Source organism: Gopherus flavomarginatus, chromosome 5 (genome assembly GCF_025201925.1).
Source record: "Gopherus flavomarginatus isolate rGopFla2 chromosome 5, rGopFla2.mat.asm, whole genome shotgun sequence".
Lineage (NCBI taxonomy): Eukaryota > Metazoa > Chordata > Testudines > Testudinidae > Gopherus > Gopherus flavomarginatus.
Genome location: NC_066621.1, coordinates 78,767,727 through 78,793,133, shown reverse-complemented (window position 1 = coordinate 78,793,133; position 25,407 = coordinate 78,767,727). Strand labels below are relative to the sequence as shown.

The 25,407-nt window shown below is 44.7% G+C and overlaps 1 protein-coding gene across 6 annotated transcripts in view; it reads right to left on the bottom strand.

Moving 5' to 3' along the window:
* LDLRAD3 (low density lipoprotein receptor class A domain containing 3) overlaps positions 1 to 25,407 on the bottom strand; it is a 269,503-nt gene that overhangs the window by 185,377 nt on the left and 58,719 nt on the right. For 4 of the 6 annotated variants that reach the window (XR_007774679.1, XM_050955443.1, XM_050955439.1 and 1 more), the window contains exons 1-2: positions 22,165 to 22,218; positions 18,677 to 18,823 (exon numbers count right to left, since the gene is read on the bottom strand). The exons of 1 other annotated variant lie outside the window; for it this stretch is intronic. Coding sequence is in view for 4 of the 5 variants with exons in the window: in XM_050955443.1 (XP_050811400.1) it covers positions 18,677 to 18,823; positions 22,165 to 22,213 (196 nt within the window). In the remaining variant the exon portion in view is untranslated. Of the gene's footprint in view, positions 1 to 18,676; positions 18,824 to 22,164; positions 22,219 to 25,407 lie in introns of those variants that run through there. One more of the 6 variants, XM_050955441.1, reaches the window with a different exon arrangement.

Here is a 25,407-nt window from a genome sequence, read left to right as displayed (position 1 = left end):
CTCCCCAGGTAGCAATCATGCAAAGTAGCGATATGCTGATTCACAATCACAGGTCTCAATCCTACAATAATGATGATGTATTTGACTAATCAAATCTTGGTACCTTCCATGCAACAGCAGCAACTCTCTAAACTGATTCTGTATCCTGTGCAGATGCTGCATCACTTCACCGCCACGGATATTTTCTTAACCACCTCTCTGCCAGTCCATCTCTAAATTGCTGCTTCAAAATCCAAACCAGCTCAGCTGTGACAGAAAGTTGCATCCCGCTAGTTAACTAGTGGGCCCTATACAAGCGAGTTTGGTGGTTTCAGTCCATTGCTCAGTGGACAACCAACCGCCACCACCACAAACTGCCACCACCACAGCCAGCAGTCACAGCACATTGTATGGGTGATGGAATGCATCATCCTCGGCCTTAAAGGTGGTCCCATGAGGGCAGGGCCACTCTGGGAAATAAGGCTGTCGGCCTGGCACCATTCCTCAGCACTAAGTTCATACACAAAGTCATTTACACTGTATAGTCGTGCACAGTACAAATGTGATTATCCAAACTTCAATTCGTTATTGTCAAAAACAGGGCCATTTATCAGCATGTGAGCAATCTTTTGGTGACCAGCCTAGTATCCTTCAGAAAGCTCCCTAGGTTATCTGCTTTTTTCCCCTCCCCCTTGATCCCTGTCTAAACCATTCAAACTAGGTAGATACACACACATCTTTAAGCAATTATAACTAGAGGAACACAATAGAAAATGTGTCTGAAATAGAAACTTATTTTAGGCTGTGTATTTTTTCTAGGGACTCAGGAGTAATTAAGGGAATCAATAGTAAAGTTACACTGGTGGGAATAAATCAGCATCTGCCCCTAACCAGACACTCCACTCATCTACAGCACACAGATGTAAAAGGAAAATAATTTAAAAAAGAGTAAAAAAGAGAGACTCACAGCCCATTAATACTGCCACAATAGTTTCCTTTGAAAGAGGAAAGGGGAAGACAGTTTTGCACTTGTGGTGCTGAAGGGATGGTAACTTCACTGAAGACAAAGGAGTCTCTCTGGATTTACACTGGTGTAATGGGATCTACATTCTGTTCAGAGCATGGTGCGTTAGTTAATACAGTTCACCACCCTGTTTTTGCCTACTGATTATCGCAGGGGAAAGCAGAACTCTTGGTTTCTATTCTATACTTCGATCCTAAATCAATCTGATCTTGGACAACTCTGCCTCAGTTTCAGTCTCTAAAATGGCAATGTTAATTTACCTCATAAGGGCGTTGGGAAGGTTAAATAATTTGTGTTTATAAAGTGCCTTCAATTACTTTCCCAAAAGACTATATAAATTCAAGTTACTATAATACTATTTCTTACTGAAACACTCCTAGTTATAGCTGGAATTCAAATAAAATGAAACCCTCAGCACAGTCATCTCATTTTAAAACAGTCATAAATGCTTTGAGTGTTTGGTTGCTAGTGCGAATGAGGCTAAGAGTCCATTCTTGTTCAATATTCAGAGAGCTCAAGGACTGGGAATAAGGGACAAAAATCAACACCTGGCTAGAGCACCCTCCAAACTGATATGAATACTATTCCAATCATTGAATAATGCTCACTTTTGTTTAAGAATTCTGATGCTTGGCACTTGGAAACAGAACACTGCCTAAGAACTCAGTTAAAAGAGCCACACTAAAATTTTAGGCCTTGACTACACTCACACTTTACAGAGCTGCAACTGGGGTGTGAAAAAACACCCCCCTGAGCGCTGCAAGATACAGCGCTGTAAAGCGTCAGTGTAATCAGGGCAGCAGCGCTGGGAGCTAGGTCCCCAAAATACTACTTGCTCCAACACCACGTCTTCCCCAAGCATTTTGGTTTTCATTTTCCAGAAGCACTCCCTCTCACTCCTTTTTCAGAGTGCAGTACAAACAAGGTCACTGGGTTCCACTAGCCTGCTCCTGCTCCTTTTGAAATCCATGGGGTTTTTGCCACAGACTTGAACAACAGCCCATAGTTTCTCCTGTAGTCCGGGGACAGAGTATGCTTCTTTGTTACCTCGCGGGTCTTCTCCGATACAAGCTCTTTTGTTTCATCACAGGCACTTGATGGAACTTCATGCTCAGATCCCTGATCAACTGCTTGAACTTCTTAAAGTTAATATATTGATTCGCTTTAAAAGGTTACGTAGATTCCTGTTGAGCACAGGACAAGGAGGCAGAGCTGTACACAGACCCTGGACTGTAAAGTGCAGGGAGAAATCTGGTCTTCTTGACAGCCCGAACAGACTAGAGCCAAAAGATTTATTGGGCTGTTAAAAGGACTCCATTTCTAAACATTCTTACAGGTCTGAAGTCTGTGCTCTGAATGAAGTGCTATAAGCTAAACAGTGGCAGTATGACAGATTGATGACTTGCAGACAAGGGTTCAGCAGCACTTGTGTTCCCCTTCCCAATATACAGAAACAGCCCCAGGTTCCCTTCAATTTAAGAAATGCATGAACCACTCTCAAAAGGATCTGGGAACATCGGGGCACATCTGGAATGGTACTTGCCATTTCAAGCTTTTTGCCATAACGCTTCCTAGGTCCGCAGGAATCCTAGAACAACAGACGGGCAAGAGGAAGCAGTGAGGGTGGAACTAGATGTCATCAATGTAATGAGCAGAAGTTGCTAATCTCTTCTATGTCCATCATCTTACATGTGCTATCATCACTTCAATGGTCTAAATCCTCTAGAGCAACTCGTCGCTTTCGGCTACACATTCCAGCTGTATGAAAAAGAAAGTCAACACAACTGAAAATCAAAAGCTGTCTTGTTTGGTCTTTAAAAAACCTAATATTTGGCTTCGCACACTCAGCCTGGGCCACTAAGACATCATCCATTATGACTGTACCTATATTAATTTTTACTAGCATGGACCCTCAAGATTTGAGTGCTTAAACACACTAATCTATGCCCTAATTCTGGCATCTCTGCTTGACTGTCTCCTTCTACCTTTATGTGCAAATAAATAATTAAAACTTAAAAAAAAAAATCAATAAAAGTTCACCTAGTTACAGGTTTTATTAGAAACTTGTGCCAGATTTGCAGATCTTAGGAAAGACCCAGGGTGGGTTGTAATTTAGGGTGGAAACTATGTTAAACTGCAGTTCTGTTTTCTAAAATAGATTCATTCCCAAATCAGAAAACACTAGTTTCAGTGGGATTGGTATATTCCATACACTAAAAGCTAGTTATCTCCTCCTCCTTTCAATCCATCTATACTTGTGCCTAGTCCATGATACCCTTCTTCCGTGTTCATCTGCACGTCTTTTACCCCTGTCCTTTGTACCTACCACATTCTCCCTCAGTACATCTAGCGTTCTCCCACCCCTCAGATCATATCTATTCCAAGTAACCTGTCAACATTCATCTGTAGTAGCAGGAATGCACTTGCTTTAAATCCTGCAGTCTAAGATTTCATTTCTAGGTTGTTCAGAAATATGTAGCTAATCTGTTGTCTTGTCTTTTCAGACTGTAAGCTCCTTGGGGCAGTGGATATGTCCTCTTCAGTGCTCTCTTCAGTGTCAGCACTCAGCAATGAAACAAGTCCATGGCCACCTAAGACTCTACTGTTGTTGTTATGCTGCATGCGATGAACACCTAGAATGTCTGTGATAGCGAGGACAGACCAGAAAGCTGCCTCCTCCTTTCCCAAAAGCAAAGGCCCTATTACTTTTAAGTTAAGGGAGAATTTTCTTAAGCTGTTAGCAGTATAGGGTGAAATTTTCAAACGTGTCTAAATAGTTTAGAAGCTTACGCCTCATTTTTAAAAGTGATTTAGGCCAAGTCACTTTGGCACTCTTTCACCTGTATGTTTATAACAGGGGAGCAGTGCTGATTCCACCCAGTGGAGGGTAATCAGAGACACTACTCAATTCACGACCACCAAACAGTTCTATAACTCTCTGTGAAGGAAAAATGCACGTCTGTTCCTGAGACTAATGTTTATACAACATCCAGAGGAAGGCAGCTCCAGTCAGAACATTCCTTGCACCAAGTGGGCTGAAGTGAATCAGATCACCATATGCATTTGGAAGTAGGACTCCCAAGCGCTGGTACCCAGAGGAAAATCTAGGTATAGCTATAAAGTTAGATTGCACTGGTTTATTAACTAGAAAGTGAGAGTCCTAACCTAACCTAAGCGAAAGCTGAGCTGGCAACCTGCCAAGAGTGCCATGGCTGCAGCTAGTTTGTGTCACAATGGAGCAGGCTGTAGATGCCCTCATCTGTAGACAAGGCAGTGCAGCCCAGATAATGGTTCCAAGTATGCAAGGCTCCAACTTAATCACAGCAGGCTGTGTGTATATTATAATTTACATATGTACATTACATAAAGAAGAGATTGATGTTAAGTAGCAAAAGCTAACTGATGTCCCAAGAAGCATAATTTTTGCCATTGATATATTAAACAGTGCAGAGTCAGTAATCTTTACAGATGGGTAGGATTAGTCTGATTGGAGTTCTTGGACTGCAGCTGTATTTTAGGAAGATCTCAGCTGGTTTAAACAATCCTTGGGGTTTACTGATGTTACCACTGAATTGGGCAAACATTTCTTATTAGTGAAATGCTGCATCTCATTCTTCCAGAGCACCGAGCTCTGCATGTCTATCCTAAATCTTAGTATTTAAACGATAGCAGCCTGAGCTATTCCGTGCCCTTTGTTCCTGTACATAAAAGCCATTCATTAGCCTCTGACTCTGCGGAATGGCTAAATCCAAGCAAAATAACTTCAGCCATAATAATAATTGTATCATAGTAACACGCAGTCATTAAACAGCTTAGAGAGATTCCAGTATTTGCTTTCTCTACAAGGCCCATTTTATTTTTATTATTCACATGGCCAGTTGACAAACTGGATACTTATCCTCAGCAGACAAGAAAGCCATGGGTCTGACTGCTCTTACAACAAGTCTAGAGAAAGGAAAGGACAAGGGCTTGTGCTACCTATAACCAACCCCAAACTGTCTCTGGCACAGGTGGAAAAGGGAAGAAAAGATTTTGTAGCGAGGGTGAGAGTAGCTGTTTAGTCAGATTCTTGCCTTGGCGTAATTTTATTCTGTGATTTATGTAATGGAGAGTGCAGAAAACAGACAGCATTCAACTCTGGCTGACTCCAGCTTGATGTCCAACAGCATAGCGGACTTGTGGCCTGGTTCTCATCTCACGGAAGTCCACCTACTTCAGCACAGTAACTCCAGATGTACACCTGCGTAGGGAGGGATCAAACACATGCCCAAAGGCCGCCCCGATCCATCCAGGTATCGGTGCAGAGACAGAGGCGAAGGCAGCTTGCCCATCCCGTTCTCGTGCTGTTGGGGAAATTCCCAGGGCCCCAGCCAACTCTTCTGCCCACCTATGGAGGGTTTTTTGCAGGGGGAATCCGTACTTCCTAGGGGGCCTTCCCCAATGGGGTATTCTCCAGGGGCCTGTGCAGCTGCTTTCCTCTCCGCAAATGAGACCAAAGTAGTGTATAAATGCTGAGTGTGTGTATACAGATTATATGGAATTACTGAATTAACCTATAGAGAAATTATAGAAAAATGTATAAAACAACTAACATGGAATGTGAAAACCAGGGTGCTTTATTCCCCACATCAGTTTAAATGAATTCATACTTGAAGTGTGCTAATGATAAGAAAAGTGACTCTCAAAAGGCATCTTCATACTCACCTCTTACTCTGTTTCCTGAGTGTGTTTATGATAACATTGTTTACTACTTGCAGAGGCCCACTTAGCTAAGCATGTGCTGTCTGGGCTCTATTCTGCACTCTCATCCATCTAACTTAGTTAATCAAGTTCCAGTTGCAGAACCTTTATTACTGGTAACAATGCATAAATCAACTTGACTTTAAGGTCCCAGACTGAATTTACAGTGGTGGTAATTAAACATTTTTTACTTGCAAAAAGAATCATCTGTGACCTGAAACCACTAAAACACAAACACATACACACACACACGGAACCCAAGGACATTTTTGCAGTCACTTTTCCTGACTAAAACCTCTAAGTCCTTCTAGCCCTCACACACCACTTGGATTAGCGTGACTTGTCACTGGGTGTCACTGTTGGTTCACAGAAAAAGAGCTCCACACAGACCTGGCAGAAAAGAAATGGCTCTTTTGTAAGAGGAATGAAGGAAAAGCTGCAATTTGTGTATTTGGAACATCCCTAATTTTGGCTCCTGTCATGTCAGGCTGTTAACTCAGATGATGTGCCATGCTCCAAATCTATACCATCTGCTGCTCGTTAGCTGACAGAAAGGCAGCAACATGCCATCCCTCTAGTAGCTGTTGCTCATTAGCTGACAAAAGCCATTTTCAATGTTCACATTTTATTAGATTTTAGAAAGAACAAAATCAAACAAAAAGAACAAAGGGAAAAATGGACAGGAAATACAGATTCTAGAAGAAATTATGGTCTTGGGAAAAATGGCACTGCTACTGATAATTCTGGCTCCAGAGTGCTGGGCACGTGCACACTTGCAGATAATGTGTGGGTGCAACCACGTGAAGGACTGTACCCTGGTTCCACGGAAGTTAACTGCAAGGCTCCCATTGACATCAGTGGGACTTGGATTCGGCCCTAAAATAATATCTCAGTTGAAATAGAATCAACATCAGAGGTTTCCATTGTATCCATCTCAAAACAGTCTAGAATAAACGAACATCTTTCTAACCTGTTATTTTTCCTCCTTAGGTTCCATTTGTTTTCCTACAACTCCCAAGCCCTCCCATGTATACTTACGGATCTTATTTGTGCATGTGGTGAACAGTGTCGGACTGTCAGTCCGAGAGACTAAAGCCCTCTGTTTATAATCAGAACATGTGCAGGGAGCGCACAAGCAATGCACTCTGCTAACGTGGCCAGAGAGGACTTTGGGAGCCACAGAGGTAACAGCCCCAAGCTCCCCCAGCTCATCCTAGGTTTTGAGATTCTGTACTCAACAGAAGTAATCTCAGCTAACCATTATGAAGAGTATGTGGGTCTGAAAACAACCTGGAGGATGCTACCCTAGTTATTGGTTTTACATGTTTGTTATGGCTATTTCCCTTTGAAATCACTATCTTCCTGCAAGTAAAGGAGTGGCCTAGTAGCCTTGCAGAATAAACTGCAGGGAATTCTTCGGGGCAGGGGAGGGGGAGGGAGGAAAAGAGGAGGAATAGGAGGCAGACTGATCATGGGGGTGGGGGGAGAAGAAGGAGGAGGAGGGAGACTGATCTTCAACTATAGTGCCATTGCAAACCCCTTTCCTGCCTTACAGCCTGCAGCTCAACCAATGACTAATTAAAAGCTAGTGAGACATCTGGTCACAAGGAGCAGCAGCTTAGCTATAAGAGACAACATGATCTAGTAGTGCAGTGTTTCTCAATGACTGCTCTGTGGACAAGCGCCAGCCCCTGAGACCTCCCTGATATAGTTTAGGAAGGAAGCAAGCCGGTCTCTTGTATCAAAAAGGTTGAGAAACACAGATCTAGTGAAGTATGAGACCCAAGTTCTGACAAAGTCTCCCCCATAGGTGAATTGTTTCATATTTCTCTCTTCCCCCAGTTTATCCACCAGTTAAATGGAATAATACCCTTCTCCCTCATACAAGTGCTGAGACAACTGCTTACTGCATACGTGCTCAATATAATTACCAACATAACAGAAATGCCCATAGAATGATCACAGCTGAGGCCAGTGAGGACTGAAGGAAGAGAGCAAGAAACAATTAGACATGGCAAATGGGTGAGCTGCACAGGATGGGTTGAAGTGGAAGAATGAAAAGAAAGATGCTGCTTTTTAGAGGAGAGGGAACAAAAAAGGAAACCTTAGGCAGAAATGTGGAAAGTGAGCTGATTAACAGAGTAGGTCACACATGGAAGGAGAGAGAAAAGGGACTAAAGAAATGGAAGAAGGGAAGAAGACATACATATTAGCTGGCTGATTTAATTCAGCTCTCTTTCCCTTTTAATTTTTACTTCTCTGGCAGATGGCTAATCATTCAGTACATTAATGGGAACATGGATGGGGTTGAATATTACGAGCAATTGCATTATTATAAAATGGTTGGTTACTCTGGATTCTATAGTTAACTAGTCAAGAAAAAGAATAACGAGACGTTAGCATTTACCAGCATGTAAGCAAAACCATTTGGTGATTGGAGCCTAGTGTCCTCCAGAACTCTGACTTACTTGCCTTGATGAACTTGTCTTCACTGCAGAGATAAGCTCAGAAAACAAGTATTGTCCCAACCAACTCCCAACTTCTCTAGCCCGAGTTAAGCATGATTTAAGCTTGAGCTAGCTGGTCCATCTATTTAATGCTGCTAGTGTTGCTCTCCAGTGTGACCACTCTCCTTCAAGCTACATTAGCTTAAAAAAGGTATTAATTCAAGCCCTGAGAGCATAGGTGCTCGAAGTAGGGGTGCTCAGGGTGCTACTGCACTCCCTGGCTTGAAGTTGTTTCCGTTATATACAGGGTTTACAGTTTGGTTCAATGGCTCTCAGCACCGCTACTATAAAAATTGTTTCAGCACCCCTGCCGGACTGCATGAGTATATACATTTTGTGACAGACCCAGGCCAGTGGGGTACAGGAGTCTGGTAGAGGGCAAATATACTGGTCACTGGCTGAGTAGTTTTCTGTTCCCTGAATGACCAGAGCAGGGACTGCACTAGAGTAATCAGGAACCTGCTAGAACCAATTAAGGCAGACAGGCTGATTAGAACACCTGCAGCCAATCAAGGCAGGCTAATCAGGGCACCTGGGTTTAAAAAGGAGCTCACTCCAGTCAGGGGGGAGGAGCTAGAGGAGCGGAAGTGCGTGTGAGGAGCTGGGAGCAAGAGGCACAAGGAGCTGAGAGTGAGCGGGTATGCTACTGGAGGACTATGGAGTACAAGCGTTATCAAACACCAGGAGGAAGGTCCTGTGGTGAGGATAAAGAGATGTTTGGAGGAGGCCATGGGGAAGTAGCCCAGGGAGTTATAGCTGTCATGCAGCTGTTACAAGAGGCACTATAGACAGCTGCAAGCCACAGGGCCCTGAGCTGGAACCCGGAGTAGAGGGTGGGCCTGGCTTCCCCCCAAACCTCCCAACTCCTGATCAGACACAGGAGGAGTTGATCCAGACTGTGGGGAAGATCACTGAGGAGAGCAAACCTGCCAATAAGCGCAGGACCCACCAAGGTAGAGGAGGAACTTTGTCACAACTTAATGTTGGTGACTGTTCTTGAACCTCAGCACAAGCAGCTGGGCTCTGCTTCTCCAGCAACCGAGGAGACTGGTAATGGCCCAAAAACAATTTTCCTCATATCACATGTATTTTTCTTTGGGAAATGATACCAAAGTTATCTTGCTGACCCTCTGCCCCAAAATCCTTAAAGTAGATCTGACCACAGCAACAGTGATCACAGCAGACAGGAGTCAGTTACATTTTTATGCCTTTCCCCAACCAAAGTAAGAGGATTTTCAGGCCCACCCCACAATGCTGAGGCTAGCTCTTAGGAGGTTTTAACTCTGACCTGGAGGTACTGTCACCCTCTCTAGAAACATGAAGATAATTGAGGCTCCCAAGCCCATTCAATTCTAATCCTCTCTGTCAAAAAAAGAGACCAAATCAGTGACAAATATGTTGGTATCTCCTGGGAACTGGCCTTTCTTCCAACCTACTGAAATATTTTGAAAATATGATCACACACACACACACACACACTCCATCCTGTGGAATTTTCTGCCACACATCATCATTAAGGCCAGGAGCTCAACAAGATCAGAACAGGAATACACACTTTTTTGGGTAACAAGGACCATCTACAGTTGTATTAAGATAGGATAAAAAAGGGAAAAAATCCTCATGCTCCAGAGAATAAGCCACTAACTGTTAGCGGTTGGGAAGAAACTTCCACTATGGCCAGTTATTCCATAATTGTCCTCTCTGGGGTTTCTTGCACCTTTCTTTGAAGCATTTGGTATTGGCCATTGCCGGAGAGAATAATTTACATGATGGAACTGTTCTGATATGGTCATTTTTATATTTGAGATTCATAATCTTACGAATTCTCACACTTTCTGACAGGATCACGGAGGGCCCCAAAGAACTCCCATAGGTTTGCCACTGGTCACAGGCTATGCCCACCATCTCCCCACCCTCCTCCTTTTGTAGAATCCTTTTAGGGTCCCATATTAGTACTGGCTAATAATCATGCACAACCATTCAAAGGCATTTCTTAATGAACTCCAAGCAACAGATGATGTACCACCGGCCCTCGGGGGGGGGGGGCACCCAGTCTTTGTCAGATGTGAAAAGATGTAATGCCTCTAACCCAACAGAAGTGATGTCAGACGTCTGCCCTCATTGCCTGGGCTGAGGTAAATGACGTGTCTTGAGAGTAAATGATGGAGTGAGTTCCTCAGCAAAAACAAGGTGGCACCTTAAAGATTAAACAGATTTATTTGGGCATAAGCTTTCATGGGTAAAAAAAACCTCACTTCTTCAGATGCACTATCACGGCTACCTCCTGCTACTTGACACTATGTAAGTTGCTTAGCAAGAATCTCTGCAGTTTGCACTGCACTAGGAGCCACCAGACTAAGGACTTGGCTGCACTTGCAAGTTAGAGCACATTAAAGCAGCCTGGGTGCCCTAACTTCTGAGGTGTCCAAACTGGCAAGGCACAGAGCGCCAGAACTCTGCAGCTGGAGCGCTCCGGTAATCCACCTCCATGAGAAGCATAAAGCTTGCTGCACCCCAGCTGAAATGCGTAGGTGTCAGTGTGGATGAGGTGTTGCATTACGGCGCTGTGATTGGCCTCCGGAAACGTCCCATAATCCCCTGAAGTCAAGTGGCCACTCTTCTCGTTGTTTTGAATTTGGCTGCAGGCATACAGATATCCCCTTTCAAAAGCTCCATTTCTGACAGCCAGCATGCTTATCTGCCCCGGGACAAAGCAAATCATTAGTGTGGAATGCTGCTGTTGTGAGTGTTAGAGAGGGGAGAGGGGTCTGCTGCTGTCTGAACTTACAAAACAGCATGCTGACACACTCTCTGCCCCCCAAAACACACAGTCTTTCCCCCCACATACACAACACATTCCCTGTCACACTCCACCCTCTGCCTCATTTGAAAAGCATGTTGCAGCCACGTTGTCATAAACAGATAGTTAAGGGTTAATGTCTCTCTTACCTGTAAAGGGTTAACAAACAGGGACCCCAAACACCTGACCAGAGGACCAATCAGAAGACAAGATACTTTCAAATCTCATGGGAGGGAAGCCTTTGTTTGTGGGTTTTGGGTTTGGCTTTGTTCTCTCTGGGTCCTGGATGGGATTAGAGGTGCAACCAGGTTTCTGCCAATCTCCCTGCTACAGTCTCTTATCTATTCAGAATTGTAAGTAGAAAAGGCGGTCATAGTCTTTTAATTTGCTTTTTTTTTCATTTACATATGTGTACTTGCTGGAAGTAGCTAAAATTGTGTTTCTGCTGGAGAAAGTTTCTTTCTATTGTTTATAAGTTGAAAGACCCTGTAACTGTTTACCCTCTAAAGTGCAGAGATAAACCTTTTACTTTTTTCTTTCTTTTTATTAAAAGTTTTGCTTTTAAGACCTGTGTGATTTTTTTCTCCTAGTTAAGGTTCAAGGGAATTGGTGGGGAGAAGGGAAGGATAAATTTTCTCTTTGTATTAGATTCACGCAGCTTGTATTGCCTCTGGATGAGGGGGAAGGTAACACTCCTCTCGGTGTGGTGATTCAAAAAGTTGAATCAGGCGATCTCCTAGTGTTCCCAGGGCGGGAAGGAGCTGGGAGGAAGAAGGGGGGGGGGAGGGAATGGCTTATTTCCCTTTGTTGTGAGACTCAAGGAATCTGGGTCTTGGGGTCCCCTGGGAAGGTTTTGGGGGGACCAGAGGGTAACAGGCCCTAAAAATTCCTGATTGGTGGCAGCCTATCAGATCTAAGCTGGTAATTAAGCTTAGGGGAATTCATGCTAGTACCCATATTTTGGACGCTAAGGTCCAGAATTGGGAATTATACTTGACACACGTGCACACTAGGATAGCTATCACAATGCACTGCTCTTTGCGGTGTTGCAAGAGCTGCTATTGTGGCTATGCCAGTGCATTTGCAGCTGACAGTATAAACACACAGGAGCATTTACCCTGCTGAGGTTTCCAAAGGCTGGTCTGGCACCCAGCACTCCACAAGTGCAAGTGTACCCTTGCCCTAGGATGAGGGAAAACCTTGGTCCCTTAAAGCTCTTTGGATATATTACCTGACTGCTTGTGTGAAGATCTATTTATCTGAATACCTAAACCTATGAGTGTCTCCCTCCCCCTTCAGCTTATGTGACCAGCAGGACAGGGTGGCACATGAATCACTTGCTCTCCCAGTCTCTCTTCTTCATGCTAATTTTACACTTATACAATAGATCAGGTGGAAGATAAAGGTGTGGGAAGAGGGAAGAATGGCCTAATTACCTCTTTGTTTGGGCCGGGTTAAAGGGACACAGCCAAAAATCCTGGCTAATCGTATCAAACTGGATGACCTTTGTCATAAACAGATAGTTAAGGGTTAATAGAACAGGAGTACTTCATGTCTTTTTTGACTGTAAAGGGTTAACAAGTTCAATGAGCCTGGCTGTCACCTGACCAGAGGACCAATCAGGGGACAGGATACTTTCAAATCTTGAAGGAGGGAAGTTTGTGTGTGTGCTGTTAGTTTTTGGTTGTTGTTCACTCTGGGGGCTCAGAGGGACCAGACGTGCAACCAGGTTTCTCTCCAATCTCTTTGATACAGTCTCTTATATGTCCAGAATAGTGAGTACTACGTAGGTAAGGCGAGCTAGGCTTATGTTTGTTTTCTTTATTTGCAAATGTGTATTTGGCTGGAAGGAGTTCAAATTTGTATTTTGCTGGAAGGATTTTAATTTGTCCTTGTACACTTAGGCTGGGAGGGTATTCCCAGTGTCTATAGCTGAAAGACCCTGTAACATATTCCATCTTAAAAAGATAATTTTTACTGTTTTTCCCTCTTTAATTAAAAGCTTTTCTTGTTTAAGAATCTGTTTTTTTATTCTGGTGAGACCCCAGGGGACTAGGTCTGGATCCACCAGGGAATTGCAAGGGGAAAAGGGGGAGAGGAAAGGTTAATTTCTCTCTGTGTTAGGATTACTTTCTCTCTCAGGGAGAGTCTGGGAGGGGGAGAGAGAAGGAGAGGGGAAGGTGAATTTTCCTCTCTGTTTTAAGATTCAAGGCGTTTGAATCACAGTGATCTTCCAGGGTAACCCAGGGAGCGGAAACCTGGGAGAGGCAACGGTGAGGGAAAGGGTTTACTTTCCTTGTGTTAAGATCTAGAGGGACTGAGTCTTGGGAGTCCCCAGGCAAGGTTTTAGGGGGGACCAGAGTGTACCAGGCACTGGAATTCCTGTTTGGTGGCAGCGCTACAAGTACTAAGCTGATAATTGAGCTTAGAGGAATTCATGCTGGTACTCTATCTTTTGGATGCTAAGGTTCAGAGTGGGGAATTATACCATGACAACCTTATTTAAATGAAAAAAGATCCAAAGGAGAACAATTCTGCTGACATCCAAATGCACAGTGGCAGCATAACTAAGATCAGTGTGTCTCATTCCAATCGGTCTGGAAAAAAATGATTTAAATTTTACTGTCTGTTACTGTGTTCATTATCGTCTGCCTCACACTGGATCCAGCCAATTCTTCATAACAAGAAAGCACTTGAACGGAGGTGGGAAAAGGCACATTTGGCTATTACCAATTCATGAACAAATGAATGCTAACTCCAGCCCAGCGCTCTTTCATTAGGAGTCTCTATATTTGCATCTGGGGGGAAATGACAGTTTTCAGGCAATAGACTGCAAAACCTCCTAGACTGGGTCCTATAAATACTTAGGTTTTTAAAATGCCTTCTTTCAACCAGCTTTAAGATACCAATTTTGGTCTGGCATCCAGTGGACTGGGAGTACATTTAGCTCTTGGAAGGTTGGTGTAAGAGGGAGTGTCATTCCCCCCAGTGACAACTCCTGCATTGCTAATTAATGAGCATGCTAAGCTCAGAAGGAAATCCAAGCCATTCTGGCCCTACAGTCGAGCCCAGAGGCTCCAACTGAAATCAGGGCCCCACTGTGGTAGGTGTTGTAGAGTCACGTGGGGTAGGAATCGTCTCACTAAGAGCTTAACACCTAAATCACTAAGAGAAAGTATTATCCTCATTCTACAGGATGAAGAACTGAGGCCCAATCCCGCACCTGAACCATCAAACGTGCTTAGACAGACAGACAGATGCTGCAACTCAGGTCTGATGTTTTAGAATCATAGAATATCAGGGTGGAAGAGATCTCAAGAGGTCATCTAGTTTAACCCCCTTCCCAAAGCAGGACCAATCCCCAACTAAATCATCACAGCCACGGCTTTGGCAAGCCTCACCTTAAAAACCTCTAAGGAAGGAGCTTCCACCACCTCCCTAGGTAACCCATTCCAGTGAAAAAGTTTTCCTAATATCCAACCTAAACCTCCCCCACTGCAACTTGAGACCATTACTCCTTGTTCTGTCATCTGGTACCACTGCGAACAGTCTAGATCCATCCTCTTGGAACCCCTTTTCAGGTAGCTGAAAGCAGCTATCAAATCCTGCCTCATTCTTCTCTTCTGCAGATTAAACAATCCCAGTTCCCTTAGCTTGTCCTCATAAGTCATGTGCTCCAGCCCCCTAATAATTTTTGTTGCCCTCCGCTGGACTCTCCAATTTTTCCACATTCTTCTTGTAGTTTGGGACCCAAAACTGGACGCAGATGAGGCCTCACCAATGTTGAATAGAGGGGAATGATTACATCCCTCAATCTGCTGGCAATGCCCTTACTTATACAGCCAAAAATGCCATTAGCCTTCTTGGCAACAAGGGCACACTGTTGATTCATATACAGCAGTCCTGCACAACTCTAAAGCGGCGAGGGCCACATTACCCCAAAGAAAACAGCTGAGGACCGAAACCCCCCGGCTCCGCAGAAACATCTCCCACCCACCCACCCCCGTCCCCGGACCTCCCGGCCCGGCAGAAACAGTCCGCTTCAGCACTGCCCAGCCCTGCAGAAACAAACCCTCCTTCCCCAGCGCTGCCCCACCAAAACAGCTGTGGGCCAAAAAGGAATGTTGGGGATGGGGAGGTGATACTTGATTTTAAATTAATCGGGCTCCCACCTGAAGAGGTGGCTGGAAGCCCTCAGGGTCAAATTAAAGGGCTCGGGGCTTCGGTGGCTGGGGGAACCCAGAGCTTTGCAGGGCTGGGGGCAGGGATTTAAAGGGCCCAGAGCTCCTGCTGCTGAGGGGAGCCTGAGCCCTTGAAATCCCAGCCCCAGCCCATCCGCTGGAGCCGCGGCCGGGATTCAAAGGTCTCTGGGCTGCCCGTGGCGGCGGGGAATCCCGGCCACAGGCCGCACAGTGAGCCTTCGCGGGCCGTATGTTGTGCAGGCCTGATATACAGCTTCTCATCCACTGTAACCCCTAGGTCCTTCTCTGCAGAACTGCTGCCTAGCCATTCGGTCCCTAGTCTGTAGCAGTGCATGGGATTCTTCCATCCTAAGTGCAGGACTCTGCACTTCTCCTTGTTGAACCTTGTTGAATCAGATGTCTTTTGGCCCATCTTCTAATTTGTCGAGGTCCCTCTGTACCCTCTCCCTACCCTCCAGCATGTCTACCACTCCTCCCAGTTTAGTGTCATCTGCAAACTTGCTGATGGTGCAGTCCACGCCATCCTCTAGATCATTCATGAAGATATTGAACAAAATCGGCCCCAGGACCGACCCTTGGGGCACTCCGCTTGATACCAGCTGCCAACTAGACATGGAACCATTGATCCCGATGACCTAGCCAGCTTTCTATCCACCTTACAGTCCATTCATCCAACCCATACTACTTTAACTTCCCGGCAAGAATACTGTGGGAGACCATATCAAAAGCTTTGCTAAAGTCAAGATATATCACACATCCACTGTTTCCTCTCATCCACAGAGCCAGTTATCTCGTCATAGAAGGCAATTAGGTTAGTCAGGCATGACTTGTCCTTGGTGAATCCATGCTGACTGTTCCTGATCACTTTCTTCTCCTCTAACTGCTTCAGAATTGATTCCTTGAGGACCTGCTCCATGATTTTTCCAGGGACTGAGGTGAGGCTGACTGGCCTGTAGTTCCCCAGATCCTCCTCCTCTCCTTTTTTAAAGATGGGCACTATATTACCCTTTTTCCAGTCATCCAGCCCCCCCCCCCCCCCGATCACCATTAATTTTCAGAGATAATAGCCAATGGCTCTGCAATCACATCTGCCAACTCCTTTAGCACTCTCAGATGCAGCGCATCCGGCCCCATGGACCTGTGCTTGTCCAGCTTTTCTAAATAGTCCTGAACCACTTTGTTTTCTTCCCAGAGGGCTAGTCACCTCCTCCCCATACTGTGCAGCCCAGTGCAGCAATCTGGGAGCTGACCTTGTTCGTGAAGATAGATGCAAAAAAGGCATTGAGTACATTAGCTTTTTCCACATCCCCTGTCACTAGGTTGCCTCCCTCACTCAGTAAGGGGCCCACACTTGACTTTCTTCTTGTGGCTAACATACCTGAAAAAACTCTTCTTGTTACTCTTAACATCTCTTCATAACTGCAACTCCAAGTGTGATTTGGCCTTCCTGATTTCATTCCTGCATGCCTGAGCAACATTTTTATACTCCTCCCTGGTCATTTGTCCAAACTTCCACTTCTTGTAAGCTTCTTTTTTGTGTTTAAGATCAGCAAGGATTTCACTGTTAAGCCAAGCTGGTCACCTGCCATATTTACTATTCTTTCTACACATCGGGATGGTTTTTTCCTGCAACCTCAATACAGATTCTTTAAAATACAGCCAGCTCTCCTGGACTCCTTTCGCCCTTAAGTTATTCTCCCAGGGGATCCTGCCCATCAGTTCCATGAGGGAGTCAAAATCTACTTTTCTGAAGTCCAGGGTCAGTATTCTGCTGCTCTCCTTTCTTCCTTGTGTCAGGATCCTGAACTCAACCATCTCATGGTCACTGCTTCTCAGGCTCCCATCCACTTTTGCTTCCTCTACTAATTCTTCCCTGTTTGTGAGCAGCAGGTCAAGAAGAGTTCTGCCTGTCATAAACAGATAGCTAAGGGTTAATGTCTCTTTCACCTGAAGCACCTGACCAGAGGACCAATCAGGAAACCGGATTTTTTCAACTTTGGGTGGAGGGATTTGAGTGTCTTTGTCTTTGTTTTCCGTCTGCCTGCTTGCTCTGAGCTTTGGAGAAGTAGTTCTACTTTCTAGTCTTCTGTTTCTAAGTGTAAGGACAAAGAGATCAGATAGTAAGTTCTATGGTTTCTTTTCTTTGGTATTTGCATGAATATAAGTGCTGGAGTGCTTTGATTTGTATTCTTTTTGAATAAGGCTGTTTATTCAATATTCTTTTAAGAAATTGCCCTGTGTTGTATCATCTTAATACAGAGAGAATATTTGTACTTATTTTTCTTTCTTTTTATATAAAGCTTTCTTTTAAGACCTGTTGGAGTTTTTCTTTACTTCAGGGAAATTGAGTCTGTACTCACCAGGGAATTGGTGGGAGGAAGAAATCAAGGGGAGATTTGTGTGTTGGATCGCTAGCCTGATGTTGCATTCCCTCTGGGGGAATAGGAAAGTACTTTTTGTTTCCAGGATTGGGAACAGAGAGGGAGATTCACTCTGTTTGGATTCACAGAGCTGGTGTCTGTGTATCTCTCCAGGAGCACCTGGAGGGGGGAAGGGAAAAAGGATTATTTCCCTTTGTTGTGAGACTCAAGGGATTTGGGTCTTGGGGTCCCCAGGAAAGGTTTTTCAGGGGGACCAGAGTGCCCCAAAACACTCTAATTTTTTGGGTGGTGGCAGCAGGTACCAGGTCCAAGCTGGTAACTAAGCTTGGAGGTTTTCATGCTAACCCCCATATTTTGGACGCTAAGGTCCAAATCTGGGACTAAGGTTATTACACTGCCCCTAGCTGGTTCCTCCAATACTTGCACCAGGAAATTGTCCCCTACACTTTCAAAAAACTTCCTGGATTGTCTGGGCACCGCTGTATTGCTCTCCCAGCAGATATCAGGGTGACTGAAGTCTCCCATGAGAATCAGGGCCTGTGATCTAGTAAATTCTGTTAGTTGCTGGAAGAAAGCCTTGTCCACCTCATCCCCCTGGTCTGGTGCTCCATAGCAGAGTCCCACCACAACATCACCCTTGTTGCTCACACTTCTAAACTGTAAAGACCGTAAGCCAGCAAGATGATTATGTAACATTTGAAGTTGCTTCAAGAGTTCAGTCTATCAAAGGGAGAAAAAATTAAGAATCACAGATGAGAGATGTGTTCAGCAAATATCTAAAATAGGGTGGGGAGTTGATGAGGTGGTGAGATAAAGGAACTATTCCAAATAGCAAGAGATGCAGAGGAGAAGGCTCTGATCAGGCTAGTGGCAGGATGAAAAGGTACTGTAAAGGTACATTATTTATCACTAACAAAAGGCAAACAACAAGTCAGGCAGATGCTTCATCACTGGAAGAATATAGACCACAACACATGCAAATAATGCTATCTAACTGAACCTCAAGGTACAAAACATGTAAGATAATCAGAGGCGTCACTCACGGCATTCCTTCTCGTCACTTTCATCGAAGCAGTCGGGCAGCCCATCACACTGCCAGGCCCCTGGGATACAGCGTCCGTTACTACACATGAAGTTTCCAGGAATGTTGCATTCATTTGTGAAGTTATTCCCAGGCAACAGCTGGCTCTCTGCAACAGAAGGGGGGTAAAAAACCAAACACCCAATATACAGGACCTGCTTTAACTTCACAAGGCATATCCCTGTGGTAGACAAAGAACACATGGCAAGCCAATGATAATACTGTCCATCAATGACAGATTAAACACAATGAACTGGCTACTCCTTCACAATGCTTCGAAAGGGGTTCACTATATCTTCTCCTTTCTCCTTACTCCCACCCACTAGAGCAGAGTTAGCTTTAATCTCTCTCTTCCTTCCTAATATTTCCAGTCTAACAAGTTCATGAGAGACTACACACTGGACTCCAAATCCCCATACCTTTGTCTGATCAGTACTGTGTCGGTAGAACATATTCCTACCACCTCAAAGCTAGGTGGCATTTTAATTAATGAATATTAACCTTTCAATTCAGTTTTAAATATAGTGCTGCTAGTCAAAATGAAAAAGTGAGCTTTCTAATCTAGTCCCTTGGCATACCTCTGTTCACACGCTAGTAAGGCAGTTGGCACATTAAAGCAGTCTGCCAAGGAGAGGGAGTTCAGCACTAGAATGGCAGGAATGCTGCAGATCAGGATAGAAGCATGTTGGAGAAGTTTAGTGCTACATTTAACACGAGGCACTCTAACCAGTAATATCAGTCAAACTCTTGTATTTTTATGCACTGAAGCTTACAAATGCAAACATCACCGAGAGAACTAAACTCCAATGAAGGAAGATGATATGGGAAGTATGCAAATATGTAATTAGGAAAGTGGTTAGTTTGCAGGTCAAAATGAAGATTCAGGGATAGGGTTCCCCCTTCGACACCCCAGGGGAAAGGTAAGTTCTCTAAAGCTGCATTTCAGGTCTGAAATGGAACAAGAAGTGACAGTACAGGATGGGATATGGAGGATTCCCTTTTCCTCATCCCTGTTTTCTCCCTACCCTGCCCCTCCTTAAGCTCCTTGCCCAGCCAGGCCCTGACTCTGGATGAGAAGGTGAGGTAGGGATGGTGGACAAATCAGACTCTTCCCAAAATCGCTCGCATTTTTCCCTAATTTTATTCTTGCAAATGGCTGAGCTGTTTTTGTTGAAACTTTCCCCCTCAAAATTCAGCCTGCAGCAGACACTTGTTCAGCCTGAACCATTAAAGACTGGCAAAGTTATAAGCAACTGACAATCAGGTTTTATAATTAGGGCCTTACCAAATTCCCAGCCATGAAAAACATGTCAAGGGCTGTGAAAACTGGCCTTTTGCATGCTTTTACCCTACATATGCAGATTTCACAGGGGAGACCGGCATTTCTCAAATTGGGTGCCCTGACCCAAAAGGGAGTTGCGGGCGGAGGAGGGGCGGGGGTTGCAGATTATTTTAGAGGTGTTGCGGTATTGCCAACCTTACTTCTGTGCGCCTTCAGACCTGGGCAGCAGCAGCGCAGAAGTAAGGATGGCAATATCATACCATACCACCCTTACTTCTGCGCTGCTGCCTTTAGAGCTGGGCAGCTGGAGACTGGCAGCTGCTGACCAAGGGCCCAGCTCATGCGCTGCTGCCTTCAAAGTAAGGGTGGTAATACCATACCATGCCACCTTACTTCTGAGCTGCTGTCAGCAGCAGCACTCTGGCCACCCAGCTCTGATGGCAGCGCTGCTGTAAGCAGCAATGCAGAAGGGGAGCAGTAACGCGCACACACTCAGCTACAATAACCTTGTGACCCCCTCCCCACAACTCCTTTTTGGGTCAGGATCCCTACAATTACAGCACTGTGAAATTTCAGATTTAAATACCTGAAATCATGAAATTTATTATTTTTAAAAGCCTATGATCGTGAAACTGACCAAAATGGACCATGAATTTGGGAGAGTCCTACTTATCATGGGACAAATTGGGCAGCTTTAACTACAGTCTCTGCTATTAACTCTGTCTCCAGTGCTGTGTAAAAAACGCAGCCACCACTGAGACCAAAACAGACCCAATCAGACCACACTGCCAACAATTCCTTTTCTGTTTTTACCAATTTCATCCAAACCTTCTATTTCACTCCCTACTTCACTGCTTTCCTGTTCAAGTGAAACAGATTTAACTCTCCTCACCTCCCAGTGCAGAAATGCTGCTATTTAGCACATGCTGGAAAGAGTCCCTGAGCTCAGTGCCTGCTCACTCTAGCTTTGTCTTAACCAAGAAAAGCATCCATTGCTGACAGTGGAATTGGATAAGCCAATTCAACTCTGGTTTAAATTGGTTTTAAAACAAGAATCATAGAATAGCAGGGTTGGAAGCGACCTCAGGAGGTCATCTAGTCCGCCCCCTGCTAACAGCAGGACCAATCCCCAGACAAATTTTTGCCCCAGATCCCTAAATGCCCCACTCAAGGATTGAACTCACAACCCTGGCTTTAGCAGGCCAATGCTCAAACCACTTAAACTATCCCTCCGGCCTAATTAAAAATGGTTTGTCCTGGGCTATCCTGCAGGGACAGTTATGTGGACCAGCAATTCAACTACAGCCATTGCTGGCAAGTATTGCCAGCAATAAACACATGACTAGGGCAGAGCCTTAGAGCACTGTCATGGGCCTTGTCTACACTGCCACTTACAGCGCTGAAACTTTCTTTGCTCAGGGGTGCAAAAAAACATCCCCTTGAGCGATGCATGTTTCAACGCTGCAGAGTGCCAATGTAGACAATGCTACAGCACTGGGAGCTATTCCCCTCACGGAGGTGGTATTATTAGTGCTGGGAGAACTCTCTCTCAGCACCAGAGCCGCGACTACACAGTCACGTTAAGGTGCTGCCAGACATACCCATGGACACAACAAGTTTGGCATTCTTATGCTCAACCACCAAGTCAACTTTTATTGTTGCCTTAATCTAGTTCAAGTCATTTATCTCATCACTGATCTGTATCTGCTTAGCAATAATGCAGAAGGTGAAAACGATCTGTCAATATTACAGCAACCCTCTATTAACAAACAGCCACCACTGTGCTAATAATACAACACATATGCCTGCAAACGAAGAGAACCAATAACTATCAAACCAACCAAGGTTTTCTTTAGCTAGGTAAAGAAATATGAAACAGGATAGCTGGAACTATTTTTCCCCTTGTGAAGGTACAGTTGATCTTTGTTCACCTTAGATTTATTATACAGCAGCCAGCAGGATTTTCAAAATATACATTTTATAGAGAGGTCAGCACTGCATCAAAGTAACACTTTTTTGGTAGCCAGTTGCTATTTAATTATAACAATGACAGGTATTTCTAAAGAGATCCTGGGATGAAAAGAGCAAAATGTTTTATAGCTGTTAATCACTGTGAGGGGGTATTATCCTCATTTCATAGAAGAGGAAATTAAGGCACAGAAACCTACCAGACATTAGGATTTTCTGATCTGCCATTCCCAAAAGGTGCAGATCCATGGATGTCTGCCTCGGAGGAAGTTAAAGAAATGGTTAATCTGTTTTTCGCCACCATGTCATCTAACAGTTCTCAAATCACATACGGAGCTGCACTCATTTGAAATTAAAATCCTGGTGTAGACACAATCAGAGCAAATGACTTGTCACAGGAAGTCTGTGGAAGAGCTAGGAACAGAACCAAGGTCTCCCAACTCCCAGACTTTCGTCTTAACCACACATCCATCTTTCCTCTCTAAAGATCACAGAATTTCAGAGGAAGAAAGCTTGTCAGATGCATTTCCAATGTACATGATACAAAGACAGTGGTCTTACAGACTCTGAAGCCCCTTGAGGAGAGAGAGGGTCGAAAGCCCAACATCTGCTTCTAGTTTTATTTATATTTTTCCTGAAAATAAACTGGCCATGTTCCTCAGACTCATGTCAAAGCTACCACATAACTAAAGGAAATCTCATTGAGAGAGAAACCTTTGAACATTCTTACAATCCCACTTTAATAAATCGACTATTATTGTCCTTTCCCAAATAGACTAAGACATTCTGAGAACAGTCATCAAATCCCATCTATTACCCAGTAAAATATTTATAGACTGTTCTATGGCACCCACTGAACTTACCCTCACAACCACCCTTTCTGGCAGAGATGTATTACCAAAAGGGAAACGGAGATACCGAGAGATTATTGTTTGCCTGAAGTCACACAAGCGGTTAAATGTTGCAGGGTTAAGATTAGAACAGAGATCTCCTTAATTCCAGTGCAATAACTAGACCACCAACCAACTGCTTTCTAAGATGGCCCTCATCAACTGCTAGAAAAGTCAGAGGTTACGAGCTGAAGCATTTAAATCATATACTGAATGTATCTAGATATTCATTATTCAGATTACTCCACCTCTAAAGAATCCAATTGTGGACACAGAGCTGTCAAAACAATTCCACATGTGGAATAGTTTAAGTTACATTTCTCTTTTTGCTTACTGGCTTTAAAAATCCCCTTCACTCTCCTCTACTGAATCAACTTCAAAAAACCCCAAAGCCCATAAAGAGAGCCTCAATCCAATTGTTAGTTCTCAACCCTTGGGAAGGTGATGCTCTTGCCTTTTGCCTTCCACCTCACCCAAGGCATGGCCTGCTGGATAATTCAGAGCGGGGTGCCACAGAAAGGACCAAATTAGATCTCTCAGTTTAATTCCCTGTAGGAATGAACCAGGGTTTAAAATACAGTCCATACAGATGTCAGCTTTTGTGCAGTCTATTGGCAATGGCAGAAATCCCTTCAGTCTGGCAGAGTAAGCTTTCCAATAGCTGACATACTTACCCTGCAGCCTCTTTTGTTCTGAATCCAAACTAAACACTAGATGCATGGATATGTTCAGTTTAAAAAAAAAAAAAAAAAAAAAGAAAAGAAAAAGTGGCCCATTTTCACTGCAACACACTGCTCACTTTAAAAAAAGCAAACCATCTGGGCTGAATAAAAAGGACCTCATGTTTCTTTTTAAAAGGAGACTGGACGAGGGAAACCAGTCTGGTTTAAACAGCTACTTCCAAAAATGCTGGCATCTAAATACTGAATACTTGCTAAAAAAGCTTGAAGAACACAGCAGCAATTCCCACTCCCCACAAAAATAAGCCACCTCTGAGCACTCCACTTTCTATCACCACAGCCAGAAATGGTTATTTCTGACAGGGTACCTTTACCCATTAAAAGCTATAGAACATATAGCACCACTGAAATGTAGCCACCCTGGGGTGAAAGGTACAGTGCAATAACTAGAGTTAGTGACATTTTGGGCCAAGGATATCAGAACAAACTGCTGCAAGAAGTTCAATAAGATCTTTAAACATCTACCTAGAGTAGGTCAGAGTTTCTAAGGTCTTTTCCAAAATATCTACACACAGAATATGGTGAAACTCAGGGTATGTCTACATTGTACTCCTGGGGGATTTTGCACCACTGCATATGCACAGAATTCATGTCCCCTGCAGATTTCTTGGCTTCCCTGCAGAAAAATGACTTTCTGACGGGGAAGCAAAGGGAAGCTGCAAGAGCAATCACGTGCCACGCCCTAGTAGTGCAGGTACATCGTTTCAGGCACCCAGAGCAGCCAGTGGAGAGAGAAATAACCACAAGGCTGAGGACACCCCAGACATGGCTCCTGCCTTAAGCCAGTATCAGCTGCTAGTCCCAGCTGGGCTGGAAGCAGGGGAAGACAAGACTTCCTCTTTCCCTGCAAGGAGTGGCTGGGGCTATGTCAGACTCATCCCCAGAAACCTCCCCCAGCTGCAGGAAGCTCAGCATCCTCGCCTGCTTCCTGCTCCCATCACTCCTCAGCTGCAGGGAAGAGTTCTTTATACAGAAAGCTGATCTCCCATCTTCCCAACCCCCAAGCAACTGGACCTTCCATACTCGAACACCTCTGTCAAGCTTCATTCCATACACCCAGAACACCCCCTAGCACTCCATACCCGAACCCCACCCCACTGAACCTCAACCCCTGCATCTGGAGCCCCTGCCTCCAGACCCTCACCTCCACACCTCAGACCACCACCCCACTCAGCTCCCTGCTCTCAAATCCCCATCCTGACAAGCCCCACTCCCCTGCACCATCTTGAGGCCCCACATCCAGACATCCACATCACTGATCCCCAACTGCACCCAGAAACTCCCCCCCCCCAACCCCATTCCCCCAGCACATAGACTCCTATGCTGCGCTCCAATCACCTTCAACTGGAAGCCCCAGCAGAGTCCCATTGCCCCATACCTGGAACCCTCAAAACGAGTCTCTGTACACAATCTGCCTGCACCCAGATTGTCCCACACAGAATCCTCTCACCCCACATCTGGATTCCCCCACACTGAGCCTCTTCACACTTGAATTTGCCTGGTTAAGTCTGTCTACCCCACACCTAGTGCATCTGGTGCAGAGAGGCAGGGCCCCACGACATTTCTGGGGCAGGTTCAGACCTTGTGCTGTATCAGGGTCAGATGCAACCTCACCACTGAGTCTGTGTCCCAGGGACAGGGGTAGGGAGACTGCAGGGTGATCTCCCACCTTCGTGCAGCCAGTGGCCTGTGCTCCCCACTGCCATGCTTGAGCCTCTACTTTTATTTATTGACAAATAAAACTTGCAGAATTTTAAAATATTGTGCACAGAATTCTTAATTTTTTGGCGCAGAATGCCTCTCCTATAAGTCA